Source organism: Protopterus annectens, chromosome 4.part0, assembly GCF_019279795.1.
Source record: "Protopterus annectens isolate FY-2018-M chromosome 4.part0, PAN1.0, whole genome shotgun sequence".
In the NCBI taxonomy this organism is placed as follows: Eukaryota; Metazoa; Chordata; order Ceratodontiformes; family Protopteridae; genus Protopterus; species Protopterus annectens.
Window position 1 is genome coordinate 609,948,381 of NC_056733.1, and position 26,411 is coordinate 609,974,791.

At 41.8% G+C, this 26,411-nt stretch overlaps 1 protein-coding gene across 1 annotated transcript in view; it reads right to left on the reverse strand.

The window, feature by feature from the left end:
• Positions 1-253: 253 nt before the first annotated feature.
• Positions 254-26,411, reverse strand: part of ATP6V0A2 (ATPase H+ transporting V0 subunit a2) — an 834,711-nt gene continuing 808,553 nt past the window's right edge. Inside the window, exons 19-20 of the mRNA XM_044068544.1 lie at positions 22,644-22,815; positions 254-1,878 (exon numbers count right to left, since the gene is read on the reverse strand). Of these exons, the coding sequence (XP_043924479.1) occupies positions 1,776-1,878; positions 22,644-22,815 (275 nt within the window). The 3' untranslated portion in view covers positions 254-1,775. The remainder of the gene's footprint in view (positions 1,879-22,643; positions 22,816-26,411) is intronic.

The following is a 26,411-nucleotide window of genomic DNA, read 5'->3' on the forward strand; positions in this document are numbered from 1 at the left end:
AACCACCATTTTGGTTCAGCAGACAGAAGAACCAGACCAACACCACCATAAAGTATCAGAGATCAAGGCACCAGAACAGCTTTACAAATATTCCACATCTAAATCAAAACTCAAAATGCATTTCTTTCCTAAAAATGTATTTTGCGTTATGTTTTAGATTTTTTTTTTATCTTTTGTTGTAATCATGAACAATCAAAATGTTAACCAAGTCTTAGTCGTACACAGAACTAATAAAGATCCATGACAGATAAAGCATTCTGCAAACAAAATCATGTTATAAAATGAACTCATTATTAACAAATGCATTCAAACATGAAAACAGTTATGATCAAATTATGTTACTCTTGGCAAATACAATGCGCACTTTCTATATTCTATTCTTTACACACACAATTTTTCATATTGAGGAATTTGCATCAGATCTTCTGAAAAAAAAAGTTTGACTTTGTTATGAAAATAAATGTTTGCCACCTTTTCAAAACTGCTATAATATCAGACAAAATTACTTATTTCAAAATAATTTACTTAAAACATTTTATGATAGCTTACTCAGCAAAAATAACTCTGGTACAAAAGCACTTTTACAGCCCAGTCCACTACAATGGGACTGTGATACTTGTGCTTCAGTTCACCTGCTCCAATCTAGCCACAAAGAAAAAGCTGATCTGCAAGCTTAAACTGGAAAGTAGCACCTGATGTAATGAGTTACTGTGAGATATGGCAGCAGCTGTGCAAGTATGAATTAGACTGTCATGCAATTCAGTGGCTGTGTCATACAATTCTTCATCACAAATAGTAATTCTTCATTATACTTCCCTACCTATAAATCACAAAGTTAAAAGGAATGCATCTTTCAAGGGAAATGTGCGATTTTCCCATTACAGTAAACTACACAAAAACTGAAAGCTATATGGATTACATAACTGGTGTATAGAAAATACAGTGGTTTGCTGAATAAATTACAAATTTACACATACTTTAAGTGCTGCAGGTGCACTGCTACCTCAGACAGTCTGGTTAACCAGTTTGGCTCTTGGCTGGGGTGCATCTTATATGGAACCTGGATGTCCTCATTATATCCCCTTGAATATTTGCAATGTCTCCTGGTTTCCTCTCACATCTCAATGATGTAGTGGGTGAAAAAACAATCCTCCAAATTGCATAAAGGTATGCATGCAGTGTGTGAATGCATCCTACAGTGGGCTGGCAGCCTAACCAAAACCAGTTTCTCTGCCTTGCACACACTGAATTCTTGGATAAGCTCCAACTCATCCATGACACAAGACTGGAAGAAAATACAAGCACTAGAGAATGAATAAATGAGCAGGAGGAAAAAAAGCCTCTAAAGATCAAAGTTTCATGGACACAGGTATGTGTGAATGCCTGCAAGGGTGGACACAGTGGGGTAGGGAACAGGTCACAAGTCTTTCACCAGTTGAATTTTTTTGACTGAAGTGCTGTTGCTTAACAGTTAATTCACACCCAAAACATTTCACATTTCAGATCACTTAAATTAAAATACTACATAATATTTACAGTGAAGTCTCCTAGAAAAAGTTAAACACTGTTTTTAACATGAAAATCTACAGCATCTTTATACAGTGAAAATACACAGACTATATTACAGAACTATTTGGATGTTTTAGATAAGGCATATTAGTGCAAGTTTCACACACCAACTATCAAGTTAAGATGCACAATGCTGTAGTTATGTGCTACATGCCCATTTTATAAGCAGGCTGTAAGACTTGGCATATAATTCTGATATAGCTCTGCTACACAATGTCATCTTTGTCAAAGTTGAGATGCAGAAGCTTGAAAGAGAACGGTGTAAATTTGTATCCTGTGCCCAAATAGAATTTGTTCTGAAACTCGACCCTGTTAAGAAAGAATTAATTCATTAAAATACATTAACTAAACAAAATATTAATAACAAACTAAGTAATTTCATATTATGCAATCCATGGTTTTAAAATTAAGACGAAAAATAAATTATAAACATTTGCAAACAACAACTATCAGGATATTTATCTATCTACCACATTATTTACTGAAGCTGGGCATTGATTTTATCAGGTCTAGCTGATTGCTCAGATTCTGAACCGTATTTTCTGCTAGAATGATGCTCTCGCTCAGATACTGAACCATATTTTCTGCTAGAATGAGCAGTAACCTTCTCATTAACTTCTTCATTTGAATATATTTATTGGGAAGCTGAGGTGGTATAGCGGTAGCGATGTTGCCTCACAGCAAGAGGTTCTCCTGTTCGATTCCCAGCTGGAGTGTCTTCTGTGTGGAGTCTGCATGTCCTCCTCGCAGTCGAGTGACCTCTGAAAGACATGCATGAATGGGCGTGCCTTTGCTGAAGGTTGGGCGTCGGGCTGGCAACTCGGCACCATAAAAATCTACTGCCAATCATTAGCGAACCGGAGTTCCGCTGTGGCGACCCCTAACCGGGAAAAGCTGAAAAGACAAACATTTGAATATAGTTATTGCTGGCCTAAATAAAAAATGTATTTAGTATGCCAGTTACAACTAGCAGCGGGTAGCTTCCCTAACTGCTTTTTCTATCCCTTCCTGCTAGCTTGAAGTCATAAGTCAAGCCAAGAGTTCCTGCTCATTAACGCAACCAAATTTCACATACCCACAAGTCTCTATGTAAAGCAGAACTTTCTTAAATTTAACTTAAAATGTATTTATTCTATGTGAAACCAATGTCTTCTCCATCCTCACATCTTTCTTAGAAAATTAAGCAAATACAAAGTCCCCTCTAAAGATCTTATGGGAGCAAATACTGTAATGCCACCTCCCTGGCTCCTTTTTGCTTCGAGTATGAGCAGCTGCAGTTCTTTCCACACACACTGCAGCCTAGTCCTTCCATCTCCTTAATTACCCTGGTTACCCTTCATTTTCTTTCCAGCACTGTTACTTTCCCCCTTGCTGTAAAATCACCAGAACTGTACGCATAGTAATTGGGCTGAAGGCATGACCAATGCACACTACTTAAGAGTGAACTCATTGTCTCTGTCGCCTGTCCCTCTTAGAATACATCTGAACACTCTACTGACTTTAGCTGTAAGTTGGCAATCCTATACTTCATGTGCCAATAGAAGATTTTCAGACTTTCACATCAGCAACTTTGTCATTTTATCTCCTTTTTGAGTCTAGCTAATATTTAATGAATTTTTTTTAATGGCATACCTTGTCAAACAAAATATATCACAGCAGTAAAGTGGTGAAAAAGGTACAAAGAATTAAACTAATTTGATGTGCAAATTATGAGAAGAGCCTGTTACAATATAATAAATTCCTTATTTCACTTCTTTCAGAAGCCTACATTCAGAAATATTGAACTATACACAAAGACTACGAAAACAGATTTAAAAATAATTAGTGCAAAGCCAATGAAGAACAACAAAATGTAGGCGAAAGTATATTATGTGGAGGACACAGGACAGAGTCGCATAGTGAAAAGTCACAAAGCCAATAACTAATAGAAAATAATGTGAAATATGTCTAGTAATATTTGACAGTAACTAAACATTACTTGCGTCAAAAATGAAAAAGCTGCAAGTTTAACAATTATATAACTACCTAATCAAATTAGCTATAGTGACTGAGGAGAGGAAAAAATACAGTAAACTCTCAGTTAACTGGAACTTGAGCAACCAGCACAAAATATCAAAGAAATACAGTACAATTTTTATGTGTTGCACTTTCTGCCCCCCACAGAAACATACCTTAAGATTTAGAGTTTTAAAAAGAAAGATAGGAATAAATTCCCTTTCTCTCCAACCTGAGAACATGTCAAACCAAACAGTAGAGGGTACAGTATTAGTCAGGCCTATTTTTAACAATAACTGTCAAGCAACCAGATACTACAGTTATCCGGCATCTACCAATCCCCATGGATGCCAGTTAACAGAGAACACTGTAATACAACTGTACCACAATTAAAAATACTAAAAACATTTTTAACAGCTTACAAGTTTTTGCCCAGTATGTTAGTGTTAATTTAATTTGGTAATTTTTGAGTAAAGTCAGCCATTTGGGAAGCATCATTTCAATTGTTTTGTTTAATTATAGAGCTACAGTAAACTGCATATACAGGATTAAAAATACTACTGGATATAGATGCGTATAGATAGAAGCAAACTATCAGATGTAAGTCCATGACACAACAGGTATACATTTTCAGATATACAAGAAAATGTATAGAAATATTTTCAGATGGAGAAAAATGTATAATTAAATGTCTGTAAGACTTTTCTTGAGGTACACTCAGGTGGCCTGGTGAAACTAAACTTTCCTTAGCGGTGTGCGCGTGGGCTTATGTATACATGTGTGTGTAGATGTGTGTGCTCCAGACAAGGAAGAAATACCTGTTAATCTACTTCCATTCCCTGTTTTGCACAGTAAACTCTGGAGAACACAATGGCTGTTCAAGGGTTACTGTTGGAGTCAGATAAGACTTAGCAGCACTGGAAAGAAAGTAAAAATGCAGGAAAAATATGAAAAAGGGTGAGTTACACAAGATTAAGTGCACTGCTAAAATTGTGACTTCTCAGGCACTGACCAAGAAATAAAAATGCAAGGTATACAGAAGTGCATTTCAAGAAAAACACTGAGCCACCATTTAATATGAAAAAATAAACTTGACCTTGCAAGATCACTTCAAATAAAGCTGGATACAGATCCAGATGTACAGATAACTCAAAACACACACAATTATAACCCATTTCAGAAAGAAAGTACAAGAAGAAATGAAAGGAAATGAATATTATTGAAAACTTAACACACCATTCTTCATCTACTGTAACCCTTTAAAACTAAGTAAAATTTGCACAACCACGAATGAAAACAGTGCCACAGAAAGAGAAACATCTAATCCCAAAATGTGTCACACATATGTGCAGTAAATAAAGCACACATCTTCAGCAAACAAGATTGAAGATCAGGCTATCATCGGTAAGAATTACATCACCATTACTGGCAGGATTGGGGCATAAAAGACTGATGTCTGAAGAAAGAAAGCTTTCAGTTACCAATTACAATGGGTCATCCAAGATATCAAAAATGTGAAAAATTACAGCAATGACTTGCAACTGGCAAGCACAGCAAGAATACATAGCAATACAACAAAGGCATTTCTTAGGCTTAAACAGAACAAACACTAAACAGAGAGTACTCTGAACCTGGCAAACCTATAGTCGATTTCTATGGATTCAAATTTTTTTTTCATAGAAAGACCGTCATCAGATCAAAAGGCTAAGGCATGTCCTCATCAAATAATGCAAAAGAGTAAGAAGCTTAAATATGTATGGAAAAGTACAGCTCAAAGATCAATACATATTTCAGTACAATGATGCCGTTACAGAAATGAAAAATTACAAACTATTTGAATGGACAGAAATATGCCAATAAGTAATTACACAGATAAAACAATGTTAAGTTCTGATATAGAGATGTCGCACTTCAACTTAAAGTGTGAAAAAGTATTAGATGACGATGATGCAAATTCTATAGTCGTGGGGTTAGAGATAAGGATATGGCTCCTAACTATGAATGACAATATAGAAAGTTCTACATGACTGCTTATGTTTCAAAACTAATATGCAACAAAATACAAACTGTTCCAAACACACACGACAGAGTTAACCACAGCACCATGGATGAACACAAGTGTTTATTGTTAACTGACCTATAGAAATAAACACTATTGTTTATTTCTATAGGGTCAGTTAACAATAAACACTATTCTTAAGAAACGAAATCCCAGATTTTCTGTTGAGCTTATAATATCACATTAACGATTTCTGTCTCACATGAAATCTTTCTCAATGTTTGGCACACCTACTATTATTAAATATGATAATGGTCAACCGCTCTTTGGTAAGTTCTGGAATAATCAAGGAACAAATCACTGAAAGGCGACTCCATTCATGGTAACAAGCAAATGGCATGGTGGGAAGTTTTATTGTTAAAATAGGGAGGATAGATACAAGGATTATATTACATTAAATTTGCTTGATTGCAGAGGGAGAAAATAAGCATCTAGTTTATCTATTTAAGTACATTTAGCAATCTACACCCTCACCATCCATCCGTTTCCCCTTACCGTTTCTTCACCTTTTCCATACTCTCAAATAACTTTGTGAACTGCTTTTCAACTCTCGATTCATTCTGGTAAGCTCATACTGCAAGTCTACAACTCTTTCTTTAATGATGCCAGTATGCCTGGTAACAGTGCAGGTGTTTTAATTACAAACACTGTTTCTTTTAAACCAGTCTAGAGCATGGCAGGAAATTATGTCAGAGAGGTTTTAAAGGAAACCTTGTTGATGCTGCTATTGAATTTGCTCCTACCAGTGATATCCCAGAGCTTCCCCTGGGAACTCCGCACAGAAATAATGATTTTTTTAAATCTGGTAATCCAACCTACAAAATACTACAAGAGAATGAGGAGCAGCAGTTATTCAACTCAGAGCAGGGGTAGAAGCTGGGGACGGAAATGTTCCATCATTACTGTATATAATTTTTCAGATTTTGTTATTACGGATGCTCACCGTAGGGTGTTGCAATTGGGATTTATTTTGCCAAGTAGGACAGCAGATGTAACAAAGACAGTGTTGGAATTAAAACTACATGAGAAAGTTAAGTATATTATGAAAGACGTTCAGATCAAAAGGTGTTCAAATAGACTGTGTTTAATCCGACATTGCTGTGAGAAACATATTACAACATGTTTAAAAAAACAAAATTATTCTTTTTAAATTTATAAAATGTTGAAAGAAAAGCGGTTACTGAACTAAAAGCTAATAGGAATTTAAGATTTATGAAAGCTGATAAGGGGGTAAGGGTTGTTATAATGGAAATCCATAAATAAATTTCTGCTATAGAAAGCATGTTGAATAACAAAGACTAGTACTTAGAAGTTTTTTGGCAGGTTACTTTGAAAAGCAATGCTTCCATACATAATGGTTTGTATGAACTTCCCATGAATAATGACATTCAGGTTGACTTGTATAATTTTTTACATGCTGAAAATCTCAGAGTTGCTGTACTATTTGGTATTCCAAAACTGCACAAAAATATTACAAACCCCCCTTTCAGGCCCATAGTCTCTGCGTCTGGTAGTAGTACGGAGGGAATCTCTTTATACTTTGATTAGATACTTAAACATCTGGTTCAGCAATTATCATACATTTCTGATTTGTGGGATTATTTAAACAAAATTAAATTATTTAATTTGGAATATTTATATCGGGAAGATGTTTATTTTATGCTCACACTGGATGCTGCTGTTCATTAGTATTCCTAAAATCAGCAGGAGTGGAGCATGTCAGGAGTTTTTTTTTTTTTTTTAAGTTAGTACATGACCATGGATGATCATAGTATTGGTACTTAGGATTCTTTTAGAAATATTTCTAGAAAAAAGCTTTATTTTCAACAAAAAATATTATAAACAGTTAAAAGGTGTAGTGATGGGGGCTACAGTAGCCCCCTCTTTTGCCAACCTAGTTTTAGGTTGGTGGGAGATGGAGATTTTAAGTTTCCACAATATTGTAACATTTTTATTGTTGGTTTGTTGACCATTTATTTTTTGTGGTTAAAAATGATGGCTTTTATCTAAAAAAATTCATAAATGTTTTGAACAATGGCGCTATTTTTTTTTTTAAATTTGTACTTGGTGACCATGGGAATAGGGTTTGTTTTTTTGGATGTTGATTTAAGTTGGGATAGCAATATGCACCATTTTGTCAGTCAAATACATCATAAAGCCACTTTTTCCTAATAGTTATGTGCATTACAAATGCAGTCATCCCATACATACAAAGAACATTTCATGTGGTCAATTTATTAAAGCCTCATGAATGGTGAGTCTTTATATTGACTTTGAAATCAATTTTATTATCAATTTGTTTCTTGAAAGGGGTTACTCAGTTGATTTACTGAAAAGTTTAGTAGCTGAAATTTGTACCAAAAGATCAAATGCATTTTCGAGTATACTTTTAAATGGTTCTACCAAAAAGAATAAAAGAAAATTATTTCTTTGGAAACAAGCCTGGATATTACTATAAAAAACATTTGTAACAACTGGAAAGTTATAATGGGAAATGAGGACCTGGCTAAAGTGTTAGGTGGTATTCCTAATTTGTATATAAAAAAACATGGCAACCTTAAAGCAGTCGCTAGAACGTGATGATATTAAGTTACTTTCATCCCTAACCAAAAAGCATATGGTACATACAAGTTTAGAGCTGTAAGATCTGTAGGTGTATATATGAAGCTCTCTATGTAGCACTAGAACATCTTGACTATAACATCAGAGTTCCAGGTAGATTTAGTTGTAATGCTTCTGGTGTGGTCTATATTGATTTATGCTCAGGTTGTCCAGCATTTTATGTGGGCATGACCACAAAAAGTCTGAGCAAGTGAATTAAGGAACATTTGTATGCCGTCCAGGTTAAAAATGAAAACAACGCTTTATATAAACATTCTGTGCATTGTTTGCCTATAATAAGTTTACTTTTGCCATTTTAGATACAGTCAAGGAAGATCTGTGGGTTGATAATTTGGAATTTGCATGGCAGGTGGGTTTGTCTGCCTGGCCTCAATGATAACAAACAAAATGTTTTTAAATAGATAGAAAACTGGTTATCCAAATATTTGGTTAGTATAGGCTTAAAATTTTCTCATGAGGCTGCTCAGTTTTACTGCTCACTGGATTACTGTATTTTATTGATGCTGTTTATTCACTGAATGACATGAATTTTACTTGTATATAAAAATTAGTAATGGAAGGTTGTTTTTTAAGCATTTCTGATGAAGTATACAGACGAATAGCGAATAATGAGAAGTTATGTACCTACCATAACGTTCCATGTTAGTTGTCTTCTCTCGCCTTCTTTCTTGCTGGATGGGTTCGGAGCAGACTCGCCACTTACTAAAGCTGGAGAGCTAATTTTACCGGCTCGAGGCAACCCTATATCCCATGATGCTAGGCGATAACTACCCAGATCTCGTTTGGTAGCTAAAGAAAAATTATGCAATATAGTCCTCCAACTGGAGAGGAGGAGGAAAAAGGGAATAATCCCGCCAAAGAAACCAATCTAATCTAGTGACACTAGGACAAGCTATTTGGCTGGAAATACTAGATCAGGACTCTTCAAGGAAGAGGAACAATCTTCTCGGTCTGTCCAGGCTAGGAGGATGGTGGGCGGGACGCAAGAAAGAAGGCGAGAGAAGACAACTAACATGGAACGTTATGGTAGGTACATAACTTCTCAATGTTAAGTTGTCAATCTCGCCTTCATTCTTGCTGGATGGGACCGCGTCCCTAGCACCTTCATCATGGGTGGCTCAATGGAACAGACTCTTGAGAAAGGTGGAACCAAAATGCACCCTGTTTCTGGAGGCCAAGTCCAATTTGTAATGCGAAACAAAGGTATGAGGAGAGGCCCATGTGGCTGCTGCACAAATAGTGCCTATTGGTAGTCTAGCTTGAAAAGCTGTAGATGTAGCTAGTGCTCTAGTTGAATGGGCTTTTGGCCTAGAAGTCAACTCTCTACCTCTGAGTTGATAAATACATGTAATCACAGAAGACAGCCACCTAGATAGGATTACCTTAGATACCGGAAGGCCTTTCCTGTTCTCTGCATACAATAAAAACAGTTGATCAGATTTCCTGATTTGTTTGGTTCTGTCCAAATAATATCGGAGCTGGCGATGAACATCTAGATAATGTAGTTTTTGCTCCGCTCTATTAGTATAATTTGGGAAAAAAACTGGGAGATCAATAGATTGATTTAAGTTTGTCTGCAACGCCACCTTGGGTAAGAAAGATGGATTAGTCCTTAGAGAAACTCTGTCTTTGTGGAAGATTAAGTAGGGAGGACGAATGCAGAGGGCATGAAGCTCAGATACTCTCCTAGCAGAAGTAATGGCGACTAGGAAGAGTGTCTTCCAGGAAAGAAATTTCAATGAACAGGAAGCCGCAGGTTCAAAGGGGGGAAGAATCAAGGATGTTAAGACTAAATTTAGATCCCACTGTGGTGGAGGGTCTTTGATCGGAGGCTTAAGTAAAAATACACCTCTAAGGAATGCCTTGCAAAGCTTATGGGACATGATGTTGCGGTCCAACAAGCCTATATGAAAATTTGAAATGGCTGCCAACTGAACTTTTACTGTGGAGGAAGAAGATCCCGAGTGAAAAATTTCAGCTAGAAAGTCCAAGACCGAATGAATCGGAGCAGTAAAGAGATCTATATTTCTAGCTTTTGCCCAGAAGGAGAAACGTTGCCATTTACTAGTGTAAAGCCTTCTGGTGGAAGATTTAAGGGAAGCTACTATGATATCCCAGACGGGATTAGAAATCATAGGAAGCCTGGCTAGGGACGGAAGTGGAGCAACCAAGCAGTGAGGTTGAGAGAAGGTATGGATTGGTGCAGCTGTCCCGACTGGTGGGTCAGAAGATCTGAAACCGGGTCCAGATGCCAAGGCTGTACCAAAAGATAACGATGCAGGAATGGAAACCATATCTGTCGAGGCCAATAAGGGGCAATGAGAATCATCTTAGCTCTCAAGGCGGTTGCTTTCTGAATTACGTGTGGTATTAGAGAAAAGGTGGAAAGGCATAGAGAAGTCCCCGGGGCCAATCTTGGACTAGAGCGTCTCTGGGGGGATGGCCTGGGAGGGGGAAGAGGGTGAAGTCAGGGCATTTGCTGTTTTGAGGCATAGCAAAAAGATCTATCTCTTCCGTCACAGATTGTTTGAGAGACCACTCGTGAGGCATGAGAATAGCTCTGCTCAACCTGTCCGCTATGATGTTGGACTTCCCAGGGATATGCGTTGCTATCAGAAACCGCTGAGAAGAGATTGCCCACTGCCAAAGTCTGAGTGCCTCTCGACACAGGGGATAGGACTTGGTTCCGCCCTGCTTGTTGATATACCACACTACGGACATATTGTCCATTTGGATTGCAATAGTCCCCAGGGGAAGAGAGTCGTGGAGGGCTTGCAACATTAAAAGCACTGCTCTAATCTCCAGGACATTTATATGCAGGTGGCATTCGAAAGGTTGCCAAGTGCCATGGACCATCCTGCCCTGAAAATACCCCCCCCCCGATCAGGGAGGCAGGGTCTGCCTTGATGGGACTTGAGGGGACAAAATCCACCAGGACAGATGCCTTTTGCAAGCTGGAGTTATCATGATCTTGTGATGCATAGGGAGTCGTTGAAAAGACCATTGGGCGAAAAGCATCCACTGTAGGAGACGCATGTAAAAGCGGGCAAGGGGAAGAAGTGTTATAGCGTCTGCCATAAGACCCAATACTTTCAGGACATACCTGGCCTGAATTTTGTCACTCTGAAGAAGAACATGGATGTGGTTTTGAATATCTAAGACCCTTTGATCTGTTAACTTTGCTGAAAGTTGTACGGTGTCCAAATTGGCGCCTATAAAGGTAATAGCTTGACAAGGCAGATTTTTCAAAATTTATAGAGATTCCTAGCCCTCTGCAAATGTGAATGGTGTAATCTCTGGCTTGGAGAAGTTGATGCCTGGTGGTGGCAATGAGGAGCCAGTCGTCTAGATATGGAAACACCTGGAATCCTTGACGTCTCAGGTGAGCCGTAACCGCTGCCATACATTTGGTGAACACTCTGGGGGCTATAGTGAGACCAAAGGGCAGGGCTCTGAATTGGTAGTGACTGGCCCCCAGCCAAAAGCGGAGAAACCTTCTGGAGTGCCTGTGACTTGGGGGAGTCCAGATGTTTTCTCTTACATGTCCTCTTATGCGGAGGCTCACCTGACGGGTCAGGAGAAGCCTTGGAAGAGGAAGATATTCCCAGTGGGGAAACCTGAGGCGTTTGATCTCTGGGCCTGGGAGCAAGAGAGTGGGAAGAGACGTCAGCAGGCACTGTAGTGGGAGGAGCTGATGGAACTGACCGTTGACTATGCCCTGGGGCTAGTACACTTCTCATCACCTTGAAGGCTCTCCCATCAGAGAGGCCAGAGGGCTCCCTCTCCGAAGAGGTAGGAACCCCAGGCCGCACCAACAGGGATGGCTCCAAGGCCGATGGGGCCGAGCTCACCAGCGCCGACACTCCGAGAGGGAGAACGGGGTCAGACAAGGGTCCAATGCCACTCGCCCCCCTCGGAGCCGGCGAGAGAGACCAGAAGCCCGGATCCCTCCAATGAAGGCATCAAGGAGGAGATCGGAGCAGAGGACGATGGAGCCGAAGGGGGAGGTTTCGGCTCCGATGCCACAACAGTCACGGCTCCGAGGAGCTCTGGCTCCAAACTCTGGAGGAGAGTCGAAGGAGGAATAATAGGTGGATGTGTAATAGCTACCATCTGATGAGACGGGCTATGGAGCATTTGGGCCAATGCCTGAGACTTTAATAGCCTACTCACCACTCTCTCAAGGTCATGGTCAGAAAGCCTGGACGACCGAGAAGATCGGCTCCGATGGCTCCGCTCCGAGAGCAGGGGTGATCTCGGAGCCGAATGGATAGACTCCAACGATGGGGATCTTGGCCTCTTTCTGGAGGTGGGTGGAGCCGAAGGAGCCAAGGATACGTCTGCTCCAGCCGGAGCCGACCGTGAGTGCAAAGATTCAGTGGTATCGGCGCCGAGTGGAGCAGATACTGGAAGCTGTGACACAGAAGGATTGGCTCCGGCCAGAGCCAATCTTGTCACAGAAGGTGAGCCAGCAGCTGACGGCTTGGAACTTGGAGCCGACGGCTTTGCTGGCTTTGAGGGCTTCCCCGGCGCAGACTTAGTCGGGGAGCTCTAGGGCTTTAACAAGCCCCTCAGTATTAATTTGTTCCTGCGCTCCTGCAGGACTCTTGGGCTGAATGCGTGGCACACAGAACAAGAGTCCTGCAGGTGCAGGGGTCCCAGGCAGTAAACACAAGAAGTGTGACAGTCTGTCAGAGACATTTTCTGACAGCACGAGTCACACTTCCTGAAGCCTGAGACCTTTGTGTCCTTCGACATAACAGTGTCGAGGGATCACAAGAGTAAAAAACACACACAAACACCCAATCCAAATATAAATAATAAAAAAAAAAAACAGGGATACTAACCCACCCAAACACTCCACAGAATCCCTGACAAGAATTAGGAAAGGGGCAGGCTTAAGGCCTAACCTAGGGGAAGGGATATATAACTGGGATAAGGGTAATACAAGGTACTAACGGGGAATAGGGTTTAAAATTAACCGTTACAAGTTAAAACAATAAAAGGAGTGGAACTAAGACAAAAAAGGGTGACTAAAAGTCTGAAATTTGAAAACTTACCAAGAGCCGGAAAAAACGCACCTCGCAAGCGAAAGCGGCAAACGAAATCTGGGTAGTTATCGCCTAGCATCATGGGATATAGGGTTGCCTCGAGCCGGTAAAATTAGCTCTCAAGCTTTAGTAAGTGGCCGAGTCAGAGCCGAGTATCGGCTCTGAACCCATCCAGCAAGAATGAAGGCGAGATTGACAACTTAACATCAAAGGATTAATGCACTAAAAAGAAGTTATGTCTTAACATAACGTTCCATCTGTGTTGATCTTCTTTCAATCATCACTGATGGGTTCATTTCCGAGCCCTTGGAACAGAGTTGGCCTAATACCAAGCTCGTGCCAGCCAAAAACTCTCGAGCTACCTCAGATTGAGTTTGTGCATGTTATACAAGTAAAGCAGAGGCCATTTCTGTGCAAATGCCCTAAGATACCACTTGAACCCAAAGTATCCCCTAGGAGCCTTTGGTGGGGGAAGGAGGGTGGGAAGTGAGGAATGAAAGAAGATAAACAACACAGATGGAACGTTATGTTAAGACATAACTTCTTTATCTGAGGTTAATCTTCTTTCCATTCATCACTGATGGGAGAACATTCCTGAGTACCACTGAGCCGAAGGCAGCTCTCCCTCTGGAGACCACATCCAATTTGTAATGACTGTAATGATTGATAAAAGTATGGGGTTTAGCCCAAGTGGCTGCTGTGCAAATATCACCCATAGAAGCCCTGGAATGGAAGGCTACAGATGTTGCCCTAGATCTAGTGGAATGGGCTTTAATATTCTGTGGCATAGGTTCTTTTGCAAGTGAATAAGTGAAACGTATGCAGTCCCTTAGCCATTTTGATAAAGTGACCTTGGTGACAGAATTTCCCATTCTAGGCCCAGAAAAGGAAATGAAAAATTGGTCAGTCTTATGTATTGCTTTGGTTCTGTCTAAATAAAATCTCAATTGCCTGTGTACATCCAAGGAATGTAGGCAGTATTCTCCTTTATTAGAAAAATTTGAGAAAAATACTGGTAGGTCAATTGACTGAATAATGGAAAAGTCAGAAACAACTTTAGGGAGAAAGGATGGGTTCGTCCAATGCCTGAAGCTCTGAAATTCGTCTGGCTGATGAGATGGCTGCCAAGAAGACAGACTTCTATGGCAAGAATTTGAGGTCGCTGCGGGTTCAAAGGGGGGGGGGTTGAGTCAAAGACTGTAGAACTAATGTGAGGTTCCATGGCTCTATAGGCTGTCTGATTGGGGGTCTAATGTGAGAAACACCTTTGAGAAAAGTTCTACACAAGTGCAGTGATATGAAAGGAGTACCATCCAGCCCATTATGATAATTTGAAATCACTGTCAGATGTACTCGTATAATAGAGGCTGCGGCTCCATCTCCGAAAAACTTAGATATTGTAAAACCATTGTGACTGGAGCCTAATATAGATCTAGCATCTTTTCCTTTGACCAAATAAGAGAACCTTTTCCATTTGTCCTGATACAGTCTTCTGGTGAATGGTTTATGAGAGGCCAGAATATTGTCACTAGCAGGTGAGGTGAGATCATCCTGCCTGGCAACTAATGGAAGTGGAGAAACCAAGCTGTCAGCTTGAGACTGGACAGATTCGGGTGACTCAACCCTTGAGGGTGAGAAACCAGGTCTGGAAGAGGGTCCAGAATCCAGGGTGGATATAACAGATGAGACCAAAGGAAAGTGAACCAAACTTGTCAAACCCAAAAGGGGGCTATGAGGATCACTTTGCATTTCAACCAAATAACTTTCTTTATGAATTGTGGAATCAGAGGAATGGGGAGGATAGGCATAAAGTAGTCCTGTTGGCCAATTGTGAACCGGAGCGTCCCTCAGGGACTCCCCCCTTCGGGGGGAATACAGCAAAATAGCTGCTGCATTTGTTGTTTGATGGGGAGGTGAAGAGGTCGCAGCAAGGCCGGTCCCAACGGCTGAAAATTTCTGCCGCTACTTCGGGATTGAGAGACCACTCGTGGGGTAAGAAAATACATCTGCTCAACTTGTCTGCAATCACGTTGGAGGTCCACGGGATGTGCACTGCTATCAGAAAGCGGTTGGAAGCTATCACCCACTGCCAAATTCTCATAGCCTCTCGAAACAGGGGGTAGGACTTGGTTCCTCCTTGCTTGCTGATATACCAGATTACTTACATATTTGTCTGAATGAATTGCAATTGTTCCAGAAGGAAGAACCAGTTGGAATGCATGCAACACTAACAGCACCATTCTCAGTTCTAGAATGCTGATATGCAGGTTGGCCTCCTTGCACCTTGGACCATCTTTCCCTGGAAATGCCCTCCCCCCACCCTATCAGGGAAGCATCCGTGGTCACAATGGCCTTGGGCTGAGAGGACTGGAATGGGCGGCTCCAGAGTTCTGTGTCTGGCCTCATCCATCAAAGAAGGTTTTGCTTGCAAGAGTTGGTTATCTGAATCTGAACACAGAGGATGATGGTTCGGGAAACACAGAAAAGAAGCCATTGGAGAATTCGCATGTGCAGTTTCACAAGAGGCACTATTGGTATGAAAGCTGCCATGGATCCCAGGACCTGAAGAACCTCTCTCGCTGAGACTTTGTTTCAACAGAGTATCACCCGGAGCTGAAGCCTCAGTCTCTAGAGTTTGTGAGCGACACCAGGCAGGATCAGGTGTCAAAGACTGCTCCAATAAATTCTATCTGCTGGACCGGAGTAAGACTAGATTTCTCCCAGTTCACAGTTATCCCCAAATTTTCTGTCAGAGAAAGGGTGTATTGCAGGGATGTTACCAGAAGATGCTTGGTAAGGAGCCAATCGTCCAAATATGGAAACACCTGGAATCCTTGCAGTCTCAAGTGAGATGTAACCACTGCCATGCACTTTGCGAACACTCTGCGGGCTGTAGACAGACCAAAGGGCAGGGGCACGAAACTGGTAATGACTGGCTCCTAGCCAGAAGTGAAGTAGACTCCTGGAGCATTTGCCCATTTTGATGTGATAATAAGCAGCACAGAGATCTATCGAGTACATCCAATCACCCTCCCTTAGAAGAGGGAGAATGGACATAACTGTGACCATCCAGAATTTGGTTTGGGCAACAGACTTGACCATCCAGAATTTGGTTTGGGCAACAGACTTGTTCAAACTGCTGAGATCTATAATGGGTCTCCAGTCCCCTGACTTTTTTGGCACCAAAAAGAATCTTGAGTAAAATCTGGATCCGCACTGGTCTGGTGGGACTAACTGGATGATTCCTTTTGATACAGCTTTTTTATTTCTGAAGCTGCTTCTTCCCACTGACTGGGTAGAATGTTGGGAAGTTTTGTTGGAAGTTTTGGATAAGTGATGAGGGGAATGGTGTAACCTCTGGTAATGATATTCTGCACCCAAGGATCAGTGGTAATAGAGTGCCAGGCAGCTTGGTGCAGGGAGAAACGACCCCCGACTGCTTCCAGAGGAAAGCAATCAGCCGCTCTTCAGGAGTGCTGGTAAGGCTTCCTAGAGAAGGAGTCTGTGGGGCTTTTGTTAAGTGGACCCCCTCTGCCTCGATATGGGCATTTTCCAAAATTTGTTACCCTCCTCTGCCCCTGGGGGTATCACCACGTGTGGCACGGAAAGGACCCTGAGATTTTTTGTGCCACATCTTCCCCACTCCTCTGGTTCCTGGGAAAGGAGCATTGAGGGTTGGAAAAATGTAGACCTATGGCAGACAGGGTCTCACCGTCCTGCTCACACCTGGCCAGAGTGTCCTTCACCTTGGAGCCAAACAGGGAACATGCCTCAGTGGGATGGGAGCATTCAGAAAGGAAGACTTGAAGGGATCCACAAGGTCACAAATGCGCATCCAGCCATGACGTCTCATAACTATGCCTGAACCCACTGCTCTAGCCACCCCCCTTTGGATGCGTGTGAAAGCAACCTCATGGACAGTTTGGAGATCGATTCCAGGGCTGCGAGGCAACTTTTTATCCCTTACCTAGTTCGGAGATCAAATCTCTTTGGAGCCTCATAAAATGTGCCAATGTGCCAGGGTTCTTCCAGGCGAGCTGCACCATGAGCTGAACTAGCTCGTCTGCAGGCGGGGTCACCCAAGAGGTAGATGGCCGGGCACGGAAAGCCTGCAGAAACATGGACTCCTCAGAAAAAGGGTTATTGGGCTTCCAGTCACCCCTCTGTTTCAGCATTTCAAGGATGTCTCCAAAGGAGACATCAGGGGATGACTGTGGGGACCCTTCAGTCATTGAAATTCATGTCCTTACTCCTCAGGTGAGACTACATGAGTCCTCTTGCACAACCTCTTCCATGGAGGATCTTCAATGTGGGCTGCTGAGGAGGATTCAGGAGTGGGTACTCTGTACCGGCGGTTCCTGTAGCTTCCCTTCCTGGAGTCCCGGGGAGGTGGCCTGGGCAGCTGTAGCTCAGGGGGAGAAATCTGGGGGTCCGACGTTGGTGGAATGCTTCCAGAAGCAACTACCCTCTCCACAGCACAGAAAGCAGGCCTGCCCGAAGAGGGACGGGAGCCTGGAACTGAGAAGGACAACCTCTGAACCAGGGGTCACACCCTGCTCAGTCGAACCCGCTCCTGAGGATAAAGCCCCAAGCAGAATCAGTGCAGACAAAGGTCCCGGCACAGAGGACGGAACTGAAGAAACACTCAAAACTGTGCCATGAACCGAAGAGCCTGCAGCCGAATCACGGGGTTGAGAAAAGACTGGTTCATCAGGAATAAAGGACCAAAAGAACAGTCCGAGAGCCTCAGTGAGGTTGACTACAAGCACAGAGATGGGGGAGTTCTGAAAAAGACGAAGCAGAAGGCTTTGGAACCGGGATGGTCAAAGGAGGATAATAGGATGGAGTCCATGAAAAAGCCAACCCAAGTGCTCTAGAAGGATGCGTCCTGGAAGGACTGGGTATCCCCCTGGGTGTCATCAGCTGATCCACAAGATGCACCACATCAAGTTCTGAAAGGCTCCTGGTTGATCTAGTGGATACTCCCGATGGGGAGTCAGGTCGAGCTAGGAACGGGCTATACACTTGGCCTTAAAACGGGTCTATGGATGGAGAGTATCGTGTCCGTGGTGTGGAATCTACGGACACCGATGTCTCAAGTTTGGAGACAGGAAGCAGTGGGGTCAAATCCATTGTTGTCGGGGCTGTAAAAGAGCTTGGTGCCGAAGGGGCACTCAGAGCAGATACGGAAGGTTCAATCATCATTGGAGAGATAGGTATCAAAGGCATGCAGTGTGTTGAAGTGGAACCTGGTGCCAAAGTCGTAGTAGGCGAGGTGAGGTCTATAGTCAGTGCCAGAGACAGTATTGGAGCCAAAGATGGCGCCGATATAGTAACAGTCGTAGTAACTGGAGCAGACCAGCTTGTTCTTACCCCCACTAGAGGTAGAAACATTCTTGACCTCATCATTACTAACATGGGCGACAGTTGCTCTACACCAATAGTCAGCTCCTCCCTGGTTAGATCTGACCACAAATTAATCACCTTGGAAATCCACATCCCTCCCACCCCACCCCCAGCAAAGGTAACCACCATGAAAAACTTCTCCAAAGCTAACTTTGGGATCCTAAAAACAGAGGTGGCTAACTTCACGGCACCCATGCAAATGGAGAATAGATGTATGATTGCAGAATCATACACCAATGCACTATACGAACACGTACATAAATGCATGGATCTCGGCATACCCAATAGAACCAAGACACTCTTCTCCAAAAAAAGGAAGCCAATCTTGTGGTTCCTTGTCATAACCAAACTCTACAACAGAAGGAGGAAACTGATGCGGAATAAGGTGAAGTCCCAAGACTGGAAAAACTCCCTTATCTGCCTCAACAAAAAGATACCCTCATCAAATCCTCTAAAGCTAGGTATGAAAACAGAATTGCAGCAGATAGTAAAGACAACCACAAGGTCTTCTATAATTATATAAAGAATCTCCATGGCAATACCCAGATTTGCTCTAAGCTACTGCACAATGTTACCTCCTATACTGAGCCAACAGATATTGCCAGTAAACTGGCAGATAGATTCAGTGCCAACTTTACCCCCCCCAAGGACCAGTCATAATACCAGTAGATTTACAGGCAACCAGTATTACTGCTGCACAGGTTAAAACAGCACTGTCCAAGGCCAAGAAAGCAGCTTCTATGGGACCTGACAATATCCCTGGTTGTATTCTACATGAACTACAGAGTGAACTGGCACCTCACCTGTGTGCTCTGTTCAATCATAGCCTCACCTCAGGCTTTGTCCCTGCCGAATGGTGCACTACTACAGTTATCCCTCTCCACAAAGAGGGAACGACTACAGACCCTGGGAACTATTGCCCCATTAGCCTGACGAGTCTGTTATGCAAAGCTATGAAACGCATCATCATGGACCTAATAAACAAGGATATAGGGAATCTCCAAACTCTGGATCCCACACAGTTTAGTTTTGTGAAGGGTAGTTCATGCCTGCTCAACTTGGTCGACTTCTTTAAGTCAGTCACCAAAGCTGTGGATGAAGGCAAGGTGGTTCATACAGCCTACCTTGATCTGGCCAAGGCTTTTGATACCATTCCCCACTCAGGAATCATAGAAAAACTCTCTGAGCTTGGCATCAACCCCTATACACTAGGTGGGTTGCAAAGTGGCTCACAGATAGAACCCACAGTGTGAAAGTAGCTGACTCCAAGTCAGGATTCCCACAGGGTTCGGTCCTGGGTCCTCTCCTGTTTGGTATCTACTTCTCTAAAGTCCAGGCCAACACGAAGTGACTCTGGCTGACAACGTTTGCAGACGACTGCAAGTTGGGAGCTATTATTAACTCCCCCAAGTGATGATGACAATACAGAATTGGCCTCACTGTGACCACCGATTGGTGTCAGAACCATGGCCTTAAGCTCAATGCCAAAAAATGTGTCATCATTCCCTTTGGGAAAAACCCAGTTCCCATGAATTACCACACTGATGGCAGTCCACTGAACACAGAAGACATTATAAGAGATCTGGGAACACAGGTTGTTAGCAACTTCTCTTGATCACCACATTGCCGCTGTGGTCAGAAAGTCCTTCTATGTGGCACATCTCATTACTAAGGGTTTTGCATCCAGGAAGAAAGAGGTCATGGTCTCCCCTCTACTCTTCCTTCATTAGGCCAATCATCGAGTACAATGCTCCATTTGACATGTACCTCACTAGACACCTGCAACAACTGGAGAGGCCGCAAGAGTACCTCAAAGAGGATCCTAGGTCTTAAACACTTGTCCTATACGGACACACTCAAAAAACTCCAACTACTCTGTCTCATATCACCTACTTAGAGGCAATCTCTGCTTGACTTACAAAGCCATGTCTGACCCAGCTCTGTTAGAAAAGCTACAGCTAAAGGAATCCCAATCCCTCCACACCACACTCCAGAGACCTCAACCTCATTACTACAATTAACAGAACATGCTGGAGGGACAGGTTCATAACCCAGAGACTGCACATGCTATGGAAGAGACTTCCCATACATGTCAAGCAGAGCACCTCGCTGACTCTCTTCAAGAGAAATCTTGATGAGTGGATGGGAAACAGAAAATTCACCCCGGAGATAACACCAGTGGCTCTACTCGACAGAGGCACTGGGAACTAAGGTCGGGTGGCACTATGCCAGGGTAATCCTATGGCTAGGCTTGTAAAGGCCCCAGGGCCATTAGCCTAGTACACACCTATGAACCTAAGATGAGGTTGGTGGCGACGAGGCACACTTATGCTCCGAAGATAGCTTTTGTGCTTTAGGTTTCACAGACTTCCCCTGGTCACCACAGGGTGAAGAGGGAAACAAATGGGGCCTTTTCTTACCCTTAATAGGAGGGGTTGAGACCTCCGTCGCAGAAAGGGCCTCTGAAAAGGGCATCTTAAGTAGGCTGTTCAGTATTAACTTATTCTTGCGCTCGTTCAGAGTGCGCTGACAAACTTTGACAAATCACACAGGGAGATTGCACCGAAAGATAGGGCACCCCCAAGCAATAAACACAATCATCGTGAGAGTCACTATTCAGAAGTTTACTGTTACATGAAGTACAATGTTTGAAACCCAATGTACCCTTATCAGACATCATGAAAAACTAAACACAACAATCAAGGTTTCAGAGAAAAATGTAAATTCTACTTTCTCTATGTCTATACCTATCTAAATACACACATTATCTATAAGAGAGTCAAAAACACACAACTAGACAGAAAAGGGAAAGAGAGAAGAAATACCAGCGATGGTATTCAAGTAATACCACAAGGGTAAAGAGAGAAGGCCGTACCACCAATGGTAGTTAAAAGATTACCAGATCGGGTAGAAGTAGAGGTGAAAAGTCTAAATCTAACTGTACATAAAGAAAGTTATGAATATAAATCACAATCGAGAAGAAAAAAGACAAAATTTTCCACAAAATATCAAAAAACTTCCACTTAGGTAAGAGCTCGGCTGAAACGTGGCTTTACAGCTATGTGGCAAATGAGATCTGAGGTAACAGGGAGAAGGGCATTGTGGGGAGAAGCTTAGCTCAAGAGTTTTTGGTTGGCGTGAGCTTGGTATTAGGCTGAGTTCTGAGCAGATCCGAACCCATCAGTGATGAATGGAAAAATGATTAACATCAGATAATATACTTTTGGTGTGCTCTCCTCTCTGTGCTTCCAGTGTTTTTCATTTTTAGATCTTTCCATAAAGTACTCTGTTCCTACAACCTGCTGCCTCTGTTCCCTCCTTTTCAGTCTTTTCACACCTGACCAGACTTCACAACCTGCAGACACAGAGCGGAAAAGTAGGCTTGAATTTGAAAATGCAACCATATTACTAAAAACAATTTACATCTAAACTCAGAACTAATAAGATGGAAAAGCAAACATATCCTTCACATTTCTCATTCTTCACACTTCATTCAGACCATGCTCCCAATGTTTCATAGAAGCACCAAAGTTTATTTCCTATTCAAGTCCGCCAATGTTCTGACCACGTATTAGCAGCACACAGGATCATCTTTTTGTGAGACAAAAAGAGTACAGAGTGTTGGGTGTGGATGGATTACAACATGCAGCAACAAGCCACACTGGCGCACTGTTACTACAAAAGCATCATTTGATGCTTTTGCTTGAATAGCTACATGGATCATTTCAAATCAACATAATTCACTCACACACTTGCTTCCTGTAAACCCAAGTACTTCCTCAACCCATGTCACTGGTGTTATACTAGTAGTTCTACTTCTCTGGTCTAGAAAAATTCACTCATACACAGTCATCACAATCCCCTTAACATTTCCTCTATAAAGTTTCAGAATACAAAAATACATCTCAAGATGAGTTGGAAGATGACTTTATGCTCCTTACCAGTGTAGTCGTAGGGCATGAAGAAAAGCAGAGAGCCCTTCCATGACCAGAAGAATAAATATAGTTAATATGGCAAATAAGCCAAAGACTGGCACCAATAACAATACACCAACTTTAGTATCGACATGAAGGCCCACTTGCATCACCATTTGCCAAAGTACTTCTGACAACTCTAGAAGAGAGACACCAAAAACATCAGGTCATAACATTTTACTTGTAAATCTTTTTTTTTTGCTTATAACTTGACAAGCTAAGTAGACTGATTCAAATGATGCTTCAGCCATGACCAAAATTAAAGGCATAACACTCTAACAATACCTATCCTTATGGGTATAGCAGTAAACTTAACATTTCAAAACTATTCTACTTGACTGTTAAATGGATTACTGGACTCGTGCAGAAAAATCTTTTTCACCAAAACTTAGGCCAATGAATTACAGAAATACGGATGCATGCAATCTTACAAGGACAACAAAGGAGAAAATACAATCCAGAATGAACGTGTAGTAACGTTTAATTATTAAAGATGGTTAAAGCCTCCGTTGGCTGCACAAATAGAAGTCAAAGTATAAACCAACTGTACATGAACTAGAGTTCTTTTATCTATTTTATAATATTCAGTCAGAGGGATCTTAACAAAATGGAAGGAAAAAAATGGAATATTTGGGAACAATAAATGTAGAATAATATTCAGGATAAAGAAGAGTGAGGATTAAGGGCAGGCAGGAATTGAGCAAAGTACGTAATGTTGGGCTGTTGATAGCTATAAATAAATAAAAGCTACATGATGTATAATGCATTTAAAAGGAAAAAATGTTTATGTGGTTTATTTATTTTAATGTATGCTTACCAGTGTTTTAAGTGATAATTTAATAAGGTGTTTAAAAAAAAGAGGTTTATAACCTCAGTTACTTAAACTTAAAATGGACGACTTGTAGATCGGCACCCTGACTGGAGAATGAATGTTCTCCAGCAGGGTGTTACTTTACAGATAATGCCCGCTGAAAAACGAGCATATCGTAACACAGCATCATATTAAGCCAATGTGGAGCTCAGACTAAACATAGCCTAACATCTGCCATTTTACAGCAGCGCTTTTGCTTTTTAGTTCATAGGCTGGTACTAGGCTATCAGCTCTAGGGCCTATACAAGCCTAGCCATAACAATTCCCTGGCTATTTCTTCCCACACTATTTACTTCCTTGGACCCCTGTCTAGCAGGGCGACTGATGTGATCCCCGTGATGAATTTCCTTTCTCCCATCCAATCATCAAGGTTCCTTTTGAAGAGGGCCAAAGAGGCGCTTTGCTTGACATGTACGGGCAGTCTATTCCAGAGTCTGGGGAGTCTCTGGGTCAGGAACCTATCCCTCCAGCATGTTTTGTTTATTGTGATGACAAGATTTAGATCCCTGGAGCGTGTGGCTCTGAAGGATTGGGATTTCTTTAAGTGTAGCATGTCAAACAGCTCTGGGTTTGACATAACATTGTATGTTAAGCAGAGATCGCCTCCGAGTAGACGATATGCGACAGAGTATAGCTGGAGTTTTTTAAGGCGGTCAGCATAGGGCATTTCTGCGGCCTTTCCAGTTGTTGCAGATGTCTTGAGAGGTACATACCAAATGGGGCATTGTATTCTATAATTAGTCTAATGAGGGATGAGTACAGTGTGACAATGACCTCCTTTTTTCTGGATGAAATGCCCTTAGTGATGAGGTGTGACACATAGAAGAATTTCCTGACTGTTATGGCGATGTGGTTATTGAAGGTGAGACCACTGTCCACCTAAGTGTCTCTTATCACATGTTCGGTGTTTAATGTACTGCCACCTACGTGATGATGCACGGGTACATGTTTTTTCCCAATGGGGATAACTATACATTTCTTGGCATTGAGCTTGAGCCCATGGCTTTGGCACCAAGCATCTGTTTCTGTAAGGCCCTTTTGTAGAGTATTCACATCATTTGGGGATTCAATAATGGCTCCCAGTTTGCAGTCATCTGTGAACTTTGTTAGCCAGAGCCCCTTAGTGTTGGCCTGCACTTCAGAGAAGTAGATGCCAAACAAGCGAGGTCCCAGGAGTGAACCCTGAGGTACTCCACTTGTCACCTGTCTGGAGCTGGATTTGGAGTCAGCTACTTTTACAGTGTGGGTTCTGTCAGTAAGACAGTTGGCAACCCATCGAGTGATGTAGGGATTAATGCCCAGCTTAGTAAGTTTATCTACAATTCCAGAGTGGGGGATGGTGTCAAACGCCTTGGTGAGATCCAGATAGGCTGTGTGGACTGCCTTACCCTAAGGTTCAGGAGACAAGATCGGCCCTTCACGAGGGTAAAATACAAAAAAGAAAAAAATTATAAAAATAAGTACATAAATGTGTGTTTATGTTTGTGTGTGAGAGTGTGTGTGTGCATGAGAGTGAGATTGAATGAGCTATTTTACACTCACTAAGCAGCATTTTTCTGTTTTGCAAATGTAAGAAATAAATGAAACAGAAAAAAAGTGTGTGTGTGTATCTTGCTATCTGTGTCTGTAAGTGTATGTGTGCATGCTTGCTTGCATAAAAGCAGAAGTGTGTGTCAGTGCGTGGGAGAGTGAGAGTGATCGAGCGAGCACTAGCAGCAGCAGCACTTAAGAGGTTTGCATACCTCTCGACCTTTTAGCTCAAGATAGCTGGATAAAGCCTTAAGTAAATGGGGGACAAAGGCTCAAAATAGGAACATATTTTAAATATTGCTGTTACAACATGCATTTTCTGGAGCACAACTGTGAGAGAGAGAGACAGTGTGAGATCAATTGACCACTGGCAGCAGCAGTAAAAAGGTTTGCATACCTCACAACCTCTTAGGTCAATAAATCTGGATAAAGCCTAATATAAGGAAAAATAGGAACAGATTTTAAATATTGCTCTTATAAATTTAAAAAGTTGCTTAAATAGCAGGATGTGTGTTAGAATGAATTTTCTGGAGGAAATGAAGTCTGAAACTCAAATGTATGCAATTACTTAGTGACTGCAATCCCCAAGGGCTGGCAACAAAGTGCACATTTTAGGAGTAAAGGACCAAAAAATGAAGTAAATATCTGGATATTTTTTTTTTAAATGTTACAGTTTGGATGTAAAATGCTTTCTCCAACACCATGTACATATACTACAAGTCTGAAACATTAGGCGTCTGAACTACTTTACATAAAAAAAAAAAAAATATATATATATATATATATATATATATATATATATATATATATATATATAAATAAATACATATAAATACAATAATAAAAAAAAAGTAAAGCAACAATTTTACAGACAGCCCCTTCTAAGTGCAATAATGTCCCCCGGGGTGAGTGTTACTGTGTAAATAATGCCCTTCCAGGGGTGTAGAGGCTCTCCATCTGTGTTCCACTAGGGGCTGGGCTTTCCTGGAAGCTGGCCCACTCCCAACCACATGACTCTTTCTTGGGGAATGAATGGGATGATGAGACATCTTGGGCAAGAATGAACGAGTCACAGGACTTTTGTCTAGCCTGGAGATGCCCAGCTCTTGCCACGAATAGAACAAACAGACCTCATGGGTAAAGGTAATGCAGCAAGTGGGCATATGTGGTGGGAAAGATTACAAAAATAATCAAATCACAATACTTAAAAGGGAAGCAGTTTTGGGCAGACAAACTGCCCACAAACACAGTTCAGTAGGGAGGGTAAGCTCCCCCGAATCCCAGATCCTTCACTATCATTTCTTGAAACAGAGAAACAACATGCAAGTCACAGA